The 13202-nt window shown below is 42.0% G+C and overlaps 1 protein-coding gene across 1 annotated transcript in view; it reads left to right on the forward strand.

The window, feature by feature from the left end:
* Positions 1-9985, forward strand: part of LOC147668213 (adiponectin receptor protein 2-like) — a 245207-nt gene extending 235222 nt beyond the window's left edge. Inside the window, exon 7 of the mRNA XM_086948695.1 lies at positions 6102-9985. Within this exon, the coding sequence (XP_086804821.1) occupies positions 6102-6230 (129 nt within the window). The 3' untranslated portion in view covers positions 6231-9985. The remainder of the gene's footprint in view (positions 1-6101) is intronic.
* The last annotated feature ends 3217 nt before the right edge of the window (positions 9986-13202 follow it).

Consider the following 13202-nt stretch of genomic DNA (forward strand, 5'->3'; position numbering starts at 1 on the left):
TACCTTACATTTCTGATATTATAAAAACCGCGCCCATACTATTATGGCACAAAGTTTGGGTTACCCCTGAGACTTCAGTAAACAGAGATTTAATGACTGATTGCCTTAAACTTGACAGGGTAGGCAGCATTTAATGGTTAACCTACGTGAAGAATATGATGATTGAGATCAGGAACTTGGAATTTTACACAAGTCCACTGAGTATGGAATTGGTGTCCAGAAAATCAATAAAAAAGATGGTCTTGGACCACCTAAGTAATAAGAGGTGGGATTTGGAAAAAACCAAGTCCACAGTCATCAGATATCAGCAAATCACCACTTGCGAAGGGCTACAACGGTACCTTAGGTCTAATCCAAGCTGCTATGCCCGAATGTTACTTTCCCTTTTTAGGTTTGGCACCTTTTTTCGTCTGATTACTTTCCTACACTGTAACACTTGGTCAAATGAAAACTTATGATGTCCATGTGACGATACCTCCATTCAATCAAACATTCATTGTGTGTTCTTTTGTAAATTTTATCAGATACCAAGGAGGGCTTTCCTGAAACCTATTTTAAAGGAGTGGGGTATTCGCACTTGTAAATTAGCATTTATTAGATTGCAACAGCTAGAAAGTGATCCTGTAATCTATGCAGTATCTAACTTTTTAAAACTTGTCATTAGGTTTCGAACTTCAATGAAATAACCATGATAATTAATTCTATTTTAGACTGTTTTAAATTGAAACATTATGTTTATTTTGTCTGAGCAGATAATTAGCCCAGCACAACAAAAATAGTTTTTACCTTGGTGAATCTTAAGATTTGTATAATCCATTCAATGTTTATGGCACTTTATAATGTATGCTTTTATGATTTTGTTTTTAAAAATCGAATAAAGCTTTTCTGAATTGAAAATTGAATTGACAGCCCTTTGCCAGCTGCATGGCATTTGTGCTCTTTTGTGCAAATATTGGTCAGTTTAAAAGTGCTTTTTTGGGTTTTATTGAATTCTAGTGAATAGCATAACTGTTAGAGAGCTCAGTGCTGTTTTGTTAGGTCTCGGCTAGAAGCGAGCGAAGCTCGCTCTCGCCAGAGATCTATTGTTCTTATTATCTACAGCTTCCGAGGAGGACAGTCCTGGCCGCGCGCAAGGCGATTTGCGCCGGCCACGCGCGCGCGAACGCGCTGTCCTCCTCGGAAGCTGAGACGCTAGCTATACCTCCCGCTGCTTGCGCATGCGCCGTGCCCAATGGCAGGTTTCGGGCTTACGCATGCGCATTGCCCCTTACTGCAGGACCGGCCGCGGCAGACTTGGCTCTTGACAAATATTAAAGGGCTAACGACATAAGTAGTTTGTTACCGAAGCCTGGCAGCATTCTTGTCAGGATTCAGGCTCATCACTATTGGATGCCCAACACACGTTGCAAACGCCTGCAGACCACATACACATGTTTTCAACTCAATCCAGCTGCTGGCACAGGGGCAGCTGTGGAACTGGTATTAAGGAACGCCCGGTTGGTTTTAGACACGGCTGTTCTTAATGTATAAATGGCATGTGAGGTCGATTCGGGTGCTCTCTTACCTTGTGAGAGGGCTGCAGCCGCGGCCAGCAGCGCCAGGATCGCCAGGCAGCTGTTCATGGTGACTTGCTGAGGACAGATGTGTGATGCACGCGGCGTGGATGGTGCAGAGCACAAGGGGCTTGGAAATCTGCCCCTCAGTACCTGCTTTTCTTAAATTTGAAAGGGGGCAGAAGTACCAGCACCTTTTCGCACTGCTGTAAAACGTTTGATGGGAGAGTACCGTGTAGTATAGTGCGTAATGGGTAACTCAGTATCATAGTACATGAACTGTATTAATGGTAACGATCTCGAATTGTAGAATCTTATGATGTAGCAAGTATTCCCTTTGTGTCATTTGACTGCTTGTACCTTGTTCGTGTTGGGTGTCCTTTCATGCGGGGGTTGGAATAAAGGACCTACAAACTTGACACTGGTCTCGAGTCGTCAATAAGATACTACGTACCACCACTTCTAATTGGTAAACAGGCACCCAGACAGCACCGGCTTTTGGCATGGGCGATCTGGGCTCAGGCCCAGGGCGCCAATCTTCAGAGGGGTGGACGGAGCTGTATGTATTCAGGTTATGCAAACAGCAGCAAACCTTTCTCCAACCTCGGTGCCTCTCCGCTCTCGTTTCTTTCCGTAGAGGATATTTTTAACAGCCCATTAGCCCCCTTCCTTGCCCCCTTCACCCTCTTACCCTTGCTGACATACACCACCACCACCCTACTCGCCGCAGCGTGACGCAATGTAAACTATGGGTGACTTGGGTGAGGTCCGAAGATATCTGTGTTTAGGGCCGTTCACTGGGCTGACAGAGACAGACCTGTGAACACAAAAGCCCAACCCCCACCCTTCCGCTGCCTCATTCTATTCCCTACCACACTACCGTCAGCAAGGTCGCCAATTTTCACTCCGGGCAGGGCACTATCGTAGCAAAGGGTGGCTCTGAACACAGTGGCAGTTAGGACCTGCACTCGTGTATGGTAACTAGAGCTGAAGAAAAGCGCTCGAATGCGGCCTTTTTACCAGATTTGTATAGCGCGAACTCAACCCAAAGGTATTGGAGCGCTTTACACGAGCCCGGGTCTCACCTGGTCTGAGCACCGGTATTTTTTTAAGGGGGCCTTGAAACGGGTCTCTATCGGGCTCTGTTTTGTGCCCTGACACAGGCAGTCCGTTTTTTTTACCAGACTGCAGTGACAGCAGGCACGTCGATGTGCGCAAGGTGAGAGTTGTAGAGGAAGGGAAATCTTTTAAAGAGAGTCATTTTCTCTCTGGATTTCCCTTCTCTGTTTGAAACTCAGGAGCAGCAACATCGTCGTGGTGTCACCAGGTCTTTAAGTGGAAGTTTTTTAAAAATATTATATACAAGCCATAGTTGCTGCTTATTTAGGTTATGCAACTAGCAACCATTGTCAAAGCCAATAGTCTTGACTTGTTGGTATGATGTTACTTGTTGTATCATATACCTGGAGCAATGACAGGAACAGCAAAATCCAAGTCGGGCAGCACACTGTGCTAAACTCAGTTTTTTTTTTTGTTGACATGTTTTGTTTTTAAACCACGCCCCTTGGACTTTGCAGGGGGTCCGCTCAAGTTTTGTCATGCCACTGCTTTATGGGGGACTCTCTTGGCTAAAAGACTCTCTTGGCTCTCTTGGCTAAAAGAAAGGCTAAAACAGAGGATTCATTTTGGGGCCGGTGGGTGGCCCACTGAAATATAGAACCACTCATGAGTAGAATGTGGGGGTTCCTTTTTTAGACAACATTCCATGTGAATATTTTGGGGATTTATGGGTGCAAAGGACTGCGATGGGGTTAAGGACTTTTAATTTGCGTTTGATCTTCAAGAAAGTTTTAGCATATTTGTTGATAGGTGGCTCTTCTCAAAAGGAGCAATACATTTAAATAATACATTTAAGGGAAGACTGCATTACACATGCAATTACTAACCTTACATAGTGCCAACCAAAACATCTGCTCTGTCAACGTGATAACAAAAGGAGCGAGCATCCGTGAGAGTGCTCAGTCACAACCAATTTATATACATAACTTCTGTCAGTACAGATGCATCTGCCGGAAGCAGCTACCTAATAGCCTTCACACCCTGCTCGTGGGCAGCCCGGTGACAGAGCCTGGACGGCAAACTAGTAAGGGATGCCTTATCAAGAGGCGAGCCCCCGCTCACGACTAGGGGATGCAATCGCAGACTGTTCCAACTAAAACAAGAGTTGCAACAGGTAAACCAACTTTAATCTTATATTTTCCCCACAGCTTACTGACGAGTGCTGTAGAAAAACAAGCATTTACAATACAATGGTCTGGGCATTGTTAAAGTTAGAGCTATTGGCATTGCTCATGACATTATTTTTATTTATGTTTTTGTTTTTAAAACATAAATAAATGACATTGTCATTTACAATGCTAATAGCTCTAACTTTTGCAATGCCGAGACCGTTGCATTGTAAATGCTTGTTTTTGATGATAGGGACTAGTACTTAATGCAAGCCTTACAATCTTTGAGAGATACATCTGGGCCAGCTAGGATAAAACATTGAATACATTTTCTAATTAGTTTGTTCTGTGGGTTTTTGATTGCGATTGTGTGATATGTCCAATGTGTTGGGTTGTATGCCTCTATCGTGCATGTGTTGTTTGCAGTTGATGTTGGAATGATATCTGCATCGTAAATGTTAACTTCCAGCTGGAAATTGTGTCTTCCTTTGTTGCAAAATTAACAGACTCAACGTAACAGGAGAACTTTAGAGTCCTTTTGCTGTTTCAAATCCACCTCTACTGCAGCGACCTTTTCACACTATGGGCCAGATGTAGGAGCCCTAATACCGGTCGGTAACAAACGAATTTGGCCGTTACCGACCGGTATTAGGGTTTCCAGATGTAGGGGTCTATATTTTACTGATTCTGTAAATTTACCGAATCTGTAAATTTACAGAATCGGTAAAATACCGAATCGGTATATTTACCGATTCGGAATATCCACATGTAGGTGGCACTCCTAAGAGTGCCACAGGCCCTTAAGAATCTGTATTTTACCACCCAATCCTATTGGGTGGTAAAATACCGAATAGAGGTGTGCATGCACATCTGTGCATGCACACCTGTGCAATGTGACACACAGACATGCCCTTAGGGCATGTCTGTGTGCCACATGGCACACAAGTCCGGAATTGGGGTGCTAGAGGGTGTCAAAGTGACAACCCCTGCACCCTTGCAGAATTCGGTATTTACCGAATTGGTAAATACCTCATCTGTATTTCCCATTGATTCCTATGGGCTTCAAGGCCCATAGTAATCAATGGGAAATACCGACTCTTACAGAATCGGTAATTTTTTTACCTACATCTGCCTCCTTCCAATTTACAGACTCTTAAATACCGAATCGGTATTTAAGAGTCGGTAAATCGGATTCACCTACATCTGGCCCTATGTGTGTAATCTCCTTAAAGGACAGGTCTCTATTAAAAAAAATAATGTAAAAGCTGATTTCTAACAATCGTTTGCAATGCAGTAGGTCTTGCATTTGCGAGAGTTTGAGTTATTGGCATTGTAAAATTACAATGCCTTTTATTTATGTGTTTTGAAAACCTGGATGCGGTGCGTAAACATGCATTTTGCACTTATAGTCGTTGCTTACGAGATGCAAGGCTGGCAGTAGCTTTGCATCTTTACTGCCAGCCTTGCTTCTTGTAAGCAAGGATTGATTATAAAGTCAAAGTGCGTGTTTACGCACTGCTTGCAGGTTTTTCAAAACACATAAATAAAAGGCTTTGTCATTTACAATGCCAATTGCTCATACTCTTGCAAAAGCGAGAGCTATTGCATTGCAAATGCTTGTTGAGCTCTGAGACAGAGGCGGGAGCAGCCATAGGAAGGCAGTGACCATGACTTCAAGCCTTGCTTTTCAAAAGCAGGAGGGATGAGGAGGCAGCTGCAGCCGAAACAGACCTCGGTCTTTGAATGCACAGCAAATGTGGCAAGATAAGAGCAAGATTTACAGCCCTGTTAACAACAGAGCTCTGTAAACCACTAGCACTGGTCTCGAGTGCTCCGGCTTAAAGAAAGAAATAGTGCTCACAAGTTCGGAGTAGCAACACGGTCAGTCCTTGAAAATGGGTGGACCATATCCTGAATACAGCAGGTCTTGTAGAGACAGTGCAAACACTGCCTAGGCAATACCTAAAAATAGACATTTGCGGAAAGTAAACATAAAACTAGGAAAGCTTTTTTTTCTTCTTTTAAACTACTCTGATATTTATTGTTTTATGTCCTGCCTTTTCCCTCTAGTTGAGTTTACATTTTTTTTTATGTTTCGATCCCAATGCTATGTTTCATAAAAGTGTATTGCATGAATTCTAGTTTAGCCCTAGCACATTTTTGATTGTAGACTTGAACAGGTAAAACTATTTTACCACAATTATACTACAATTATCTTCCTTTTAGAATAAAACCATGAAAAATGTTATACATACACATGGAAAAGCAAATGTACACATTTAATGTTAGTGTAATTATAGCTCAATCTTTTATTTTTCAGTTTCACTCCCATCAACTATTCCACATCTTTGTCGTTGCTGGAGCCTTTGTCCATTTCCATGGTGTGTCCAACCTCCAGGAGTTCCGCTTCACCGTTGGAGGAGGCTGTAGTGCGCAGGATGTGCTGTAGCACCCATCTTTCCCATAAAAAATGGGGGAACAAGTGGAAAACCGCTGCGTGGCGAAACTATAGGTTGGAATTTTCCATGAACAATGTGAAGATGAAGTGTAAAACACGTCCAACTGGAACCTGGAGCCCCCTTAGGTGGACTTGAATAAAGAAATTGCGGGCAACAAAATTCTTACCTCAGATGATTGAAATGAGAAAGTGTAACATTAATTTATACCCGTAAAAGCACGGAGCAAAGGATTATAGGAGTCTTAGAAAATGCAAGATGGGATTTTTGTTAAATGCCATATTTATTTATAGAATATATGGGGGGCTCTAAGTTAGGCAGATTTTGTTAATGTTGAATTGAACAACATGTAAAATGGTTTGATTTACATGCTGATTTGGGAAGGGTAAAAGAGTAGTTTAATGTAAATAAAATTTATAACTTTCCGTTAACCATAAATTTATAGAAGTATAAAAAAGGTGGAATGGAAGGGATGGGGGTGATTTTGTATAGAAATCCATACATACAAGTACCACACACTGTTTTTTCAATTTGCACAAATGACCTGATCGTTGGAGCGCAGAGATATATCCCAGCAAATGAGGAGTGTATGTTTGTCTCAGACATGCCTTCGTCTCTGACTCGTGGATTTTGGTTTCTGCTTCAAGAGTGAACATAACAGAAGCCTAACCAGAACATCCTATACTTGAAAGACCCATTGTATCCACTTTGGAACACTACCTGTGTCCATTCCTTTTTCGGAACGTTTGTGGACGTTTGCAGCTTGAAAACTGTAGTTGCAGGACAGGACATGCTTCCTTAACACCAAAAGATGATCTAAAGGAACTAAATGTGCTTGTGCGAGCCGGTTCTTGAAAATGCCAATGAGTGGGTGTGCTCCAGCAGTGCAACGTATCTAGCAGGTACTTGGATGTGTATTTTGTTCTAGATTATTTCACTCAGAACCTGGAAGAAATGAATGACAATGTGGTAAGAGATGGAATAAGGTAGGCATATTGAAGTTAACAAGTAGGACAAAGGAGCACTCCTGACAGACCAACCTGTCCACTAATCTAGACTTAGTAACATAAATTGTGTTCCATCTTGATACATGCAGGCGTTGGAATAAGCTCGCTGAAGACAACAGACAGGGCTGGTCCTTGGGCATGACAGAAGAGGGTTTGTGAATCATAAAGGGCGTTTAGGTGTTCATTTGAATAAAGTATAGGGAGCGAGAACATCAACCTAGGGAATAGACGTCAAATCTAACACCTTGCGTTGTCAACAAATAACCCAGGTACTCTGGGTACTTTGTTTAAACATTTTAGCCAGTTTGACCTGTACTTTTACAGTTCGTAGTCTAGGAGTAAGGGCAAAGTCTATTTGTAATTCACTATGAGGCACCATTGGGCATGTTGAGTACAGAGGAGGCTCACTAAACTATTATGCTTATGTTTTCTGTAATTATGTGAATACCATCATTCAGATTACTCCTTGTCTCGAAGTTTGACACATCCCTTTATACCACATCACAAAGTCAATCTTTGTTCTGCACTAAATTGTTCCTGCTCCCAAAGATGGAAGGATGTATTTGTGTCCTTGCTAATGCCTGTATAAGCTAAAGTCTCAATTGTAATACAACACCGCTACCAAATCTAAGTAAAACAGAAGAGATTTCGAAGGGCTTGGCATATTAAGGTACATGGAAGCATGCCTTCTTCAAATGATAATTGTGTCAGCTGTGCAACATGGTACCTGATGCAAAAGGGATCAACATTTACATATATTTTCATAACTAAATGGCAGGCAAGGAGACTGAAATTGAGAGAAAAAGCTATGTTATTTTTTTGATTGCTTAATAGTAATTTAAACATGATTATTTTCTTGTATTACAAAAAAGTTTCTGAATCTTATAAAACATGCTTTAATGTACATCTTCAAAGGATTCATCTATTATTGCTACTTAACTTGGCATTCGGGCATACAACCGTATGCTTTAATGATAATCCGAAAATGGCAAAATGGGTGCTTTCCTGCTCTTCACAACTCTCATCGGTGTCCTTCACCCCTCTAACCAAGACTGCTTTCCTTTAAATAACCCAAATGCTCCTAAATTCTCCCGTTCTTCCTTTCTTTAAACATAATTCGGCTGTTTAAATGTTGCCTAGCTCTAATGTAGCCAATGATACTTCATTTAAGGACTTAGTTGGTTAGTATCATATAAAACTGCTTGCAGTAGATACATAATTTGTGAGCAACGACAAATCTTATGCTTTTGACACAGCGTGTCGTTTTTTTCATCTCTCAGTGCTGTACCTGAATTAAATCACATGACTGGAAAAGTCATTACACCTGTATGACTACTACTGTTTTAATTCCAGCTTTTCCTAATGTACTTCTTACCAGTTTATGAGCCGCTTACAATTTTCTTCGAGCTAGGAGTCGAATGCAAGAGTTTGCAGATCTCTTCATTGCATTATTCAAAGAATGGTAGCGAGAAGTTGAAAGGTACAGGTCAAATACGTTTTTGCAGAATTATGATCTTTGGCCCAACTTCACAAAGCCTCCATGGATCCTGGAAAACAATCTAAATGAAGGCATTTCGAATTGGCAGGCGTTTATTTAAGAAATTCTCTTTAGAAAGCCAAGTAGAAGCCGAACCGTTCTAAAGCTGGTCTACTGCTTCACTTTTCCTGGTAGCATATTAGCAGCCTTTTTAGTATGGTTTGTAATTTATAGAAACCCAAATAAAGTACAGGGATTGTAGAAAGACCAATTAAAGTACATGGATTGTAGAAAGATGAATTAAAGTACAGGGATTGTAGAAAGACAAATTAAAGTACAGGACTGTGGAAAGACGAATTAAAGTACAGGGATTGTAGCGGAAGGATCACCCCTTTACTGTACTGCTGAAGACGTAGAATGACTATTCAGTGCTGTTTCTGAAAGTCATAGGAATGGTGAAAGAGAGGTCAAGATTGTGTTGACATAGGTGGAAGTAGCCCATGCAACCTTTTTGCACAATGTGGAGAACATAAGTGGGCCGGCAAATCAAGAGCAGTATTAACTAGCGCAATACAGCAACGCAATAGGACTCATTCACATCTCAATTAAAGTTGTTAACATCCATTTGTGGTGGCCACAGAAACTGGCCAATGTCGTGTGATCTACTTTTGATTTAAGGAAGCAAAGGTACATATTGTAATGTGACTTGTGCTTTCTGTAAGAGCACTTTCGGGAGATCGTACCTGGAAACCTGGTATATATATTCAGAGGAGTCTGTGTATTGTTTCCCGATGCACTAGCTTCCCTAACAAGTCATTACCTGAACCAACGCAGCACAGAACAAAAAAAAACAAAAAAAAGGATTAAACTCAGAGATTTTTCTAATCAAGTTGCAAAGAGATATATATTTAGAGTGTGTTTGTGTGTATTACAATAAAGCAGCCTAGCTGTGTGCCCTGTTTCATAGCTTTGCTGAGAACACTTCCCAGGCTGTTGCCTGAATGCCTTACTCTCAGCAGTTGGAGGCTTGCTTGCTCTGTGTGGTCATATTGCCGTAGAGTCATTTAGGACCTGTTGCTTCTTTCCCTGGTAAATAGTGGCCTTGTTAAGTATTTATTTTCTTTTTTCAGTTGCATAATGTCAACATCAGCAAAGCACATTCTGAGGTCCTGGAATTCTGTGTTGGTTGAAGGGGTGGCAATGGTTTCTAAAGTGGATCTCTTGCTGTATTATTCATAACTTATAATAAATTAAATAACTGGCATTCCGACTCCTTATTGGGTATTTCATCCTTTCTTCTTTGATGTTACTGTGGTGGTGCAAAGTCAGTATTGTAGTGCAGTTGCCATTTCGCATTGACATAATCGTACATTTTCCAAATCCATTTTGCTTTCTATTTATGGAACCTCCAACCTGCAAGTTAAATGCACTAGTAATAAATGGCAAACAAGAGCTTACCTGTGCTAAATCCATATTCCTTTACACCTGCCTAATATCTTGTAATTCACACCAAAGCATTTACTGGCTTCGATACCCTCCCTGTATTGACCAGATTAGACCTTCTCATGATCAGCATTGGTTCAAAAACGTTGTTTCTAGGGAGAATAGATTGGTTAGCATCCAAAGGAGGAATGATCTAAAGGTGGCTTTGTCTCCGAGGTTCCACTTAGCAAAATTTAAGCTCCCCTGCCTTCATTCTCCAGAGATCAGAAAACATGTAACCTTGAACTGGAGTAGAATTCCCCACCTTCTTCAACTTGGAAAACATCTATTGTCATCCATGGGTTCTTCCTTATGTTGGGCAAAGATTAAGGCTCCTTGCCCATCTCCTTCTCCTCTTTAGCTGCAACTAGCTCCTGTAAAAGCTTGTGTACCTAGAGGTCAAACATGTAATGACTTAAGACTGGATAGTGAAATCTCGCAGAACCTGGTCTGCTCCACCTTGTACAAACTGTACTGCCCACTTGCTCTTGTGTAGTGTAGACTTATGCAACAATTCTAGAGGAAGAATGGTAAAGACATTGACATCAGGAAAATGTGGCTCGTGGGAAAACGCAAAAATAGCAGGGTTTGTGTTAATGTGGGGCTCTTCTGCTTTTGCGTTCCAGAAATCAGAACTCCTGCCATGAAGGGCAAGGCAGTAAGAGGAATAGAAATTTGCTGTTGGATGCAGGCATAGTGTACTGCATTTCCTCCTTGTTTGCCACAGCCCTAACACAGTGATATGAAGTCTCGTAAATGACTGTTATGTAACCTAAGATTTAGAATGCTCCAATCCCTGCTCCCACGCTATTTGGTTGTCTCCCCCCTTTTGCTCCCTCCACATAAGGTGCTTATTCCCACATGACATCCTGTTGTGTTCAGTTATAGTCCATTTGCTTACCTAAAATCATGAGGATTCAGGGACGTTTCAGGTCTGTAATGTAATTGTGTGATAGAATTTTCTTTAGTCTGTTCTGTTACATTGTATATCTTGCTGGTGTACTGGTTGTCTAATTTCTTGGTTTACCTCTTAAGTACAAGCCTAGGTCTCTTTTCCTGTTAACCTGCTTCCTGTTGTAGAAGGGCCATAAAGGATGGATGGACAGTGTGCTTTGCAAAAAACAAAGATGCCTCCTTGGATCGAACCAGCAGAAATTAACACATTTCCTCTACTTGTTTTACATGTTTGAAAATTAAGCCAAACCCAGAATTATTATTATTATTCTTATTATTATTAAAGGCTTTTATATCGCGCTCTATTACTAAAAAAATAGTATCCTGGCGCGCTGAAGGCAGAACAGTTTGGGAGAGGACTAATGGCTAATAACTAAACATAAAGAAAAGGAAAAGTTTAAACTATTGTATTAAAAAGGTGAGTTTTTAGTCCTTTCTTAAAAACATTGAGAGTCGATGCAGTTTTTAGGTGAAGGGGAAGAGTGTTCCAGGATTTTGCTGCTCTTACCGAAATTGATTGGCCGCCAAGTCTGCAGTATTTAAATTTGGGAACGGACATTTGGCACAGATTGGCCGATCGCAAGGGGCGATTAGGGACATACAAACGGAACCTTTTCCTCAAGTAGATAGGGCCAGTTTGATGAATAGCTCAGTAGGCCATCACTAGGATTTTGAACTGAATCCTGAGGGCAACAGGAAGCCAATGGAGAGCACACAGCAGGGGGTGAGCACTGGAACGCCTAGGAACATTGAACAAGAGTCTGGCAGCAGCGTTCTGAATGACCTGGAGGCGGTGAATCAGGTATGCTGGTAGTCCACCAAACAGTCCATTCGCGTAATCCAACCTAGAGAGAATCAAGGCGCGAATAACGGTCTCTTTAGCTTCTTTCGGCAGGAGAGGGAAGAACCTACGTAGAGTTTTTAGGGTAGCAAAACAAACCCCCGTGAGTTTCTTAATGTGGTCCTCAAACTTAAGGTTCTTACTGAACCAAACTCCTAGGTTTTTTACTGGGCCAGATGTGGCTTTTGGAGGGGGTAGGTCGGCAGGCCAGAGACGCTCATTAAAGTCCTCAGGGAAAGAGCCGTACAACAAGATCTCAGATTTACTTTCGTTGCATTTCAGCTGAGCATGTGCTAACCATTGAAAGACAGAGGACAAACAATGTTGGGCCACCGACGTATCTAAATTATCTCTGGGCCAGGTAAACAAAAGCTGTGTGTCGTCGGCGTATGCCATAATTTTAGCCCCCAACTGTTCAGCAAGGTAGATCAGAGGGGTAAGATAAATATTAAAAAGTAGAGGACTTAAGATGGACCCCTGGGGAACACCTGTAGAAAGTAATTTAGGGGTGGAGGCAAAGGGAGGCAGCCAAATTTGTTGTGTGCGGTTATCTAAAAATGAAGTTAGCCAATCAAGTGCAGGGCCGGTAACACCAATATCAGCTAGTCTGGCGAGTAGGAGGGAGTGAGGCACCGTATCGAAGGCAGCAGAGAGGTCTAATAAAATCAGAGCCGCTCTGCCACCCTCGTCAAGACACTCCCGAATAGCCTCCGAGATTTCAACTAAGGCCGTCTCGGTGCTATAAGCGGCCCTAAAGCCAGACTGAGCTGGATGTAGGGCCTCTGTTGATTCGACAAATTTATCCAGCTGCTTGAAGACAGTCTTTTCACAGATTTTTGCAAGAGCTGGGAGCAGAGATATAGGCCGAAAATTGGACGGCGTGGCCGGGTCTAGACCATTTTTTTTAAGCAATGGGAGCAATTTTGCTTGCTTCCAACAAGCGGGGACAGTAGCCGTATGGAGTGAGAGGTTAATAAGCTGGGTAACCTCATTTCCCACTGTTTCCGCTAAGCCCGCAAATACTCTAGCCGGGCAAGGGTCAGAAGGAGATCCTGATTTTAAAGCAGCAATAGTAGAGCTGATGTCAGAATTTAGTTGGAGGGTGAATTCAGCCAGCTGCTCAGTGCGTGGGGGCATTGAGGGAAGCAGAGTAGTTAAAGGTAATGTGGAGCCATTACAAACCTTTTGCAGGTCCTCCTGGATT

The sequence above is a fragment of the Lissotriton vulgaris genome, unplaced genomic scaffold (genome assembly GCF_964263255.1).
Source record: "Lissotriton vulgaris unplaced genomic scaffold, aLisVul1.2 SCAFFOLD_214, whole genome shotgun sequence".
NCBI lineage: Eukaryota > Metazoa > Chordata > Amphibia > Caudata > Salamandridae > Lissotriton > Lissotriton vulgaris.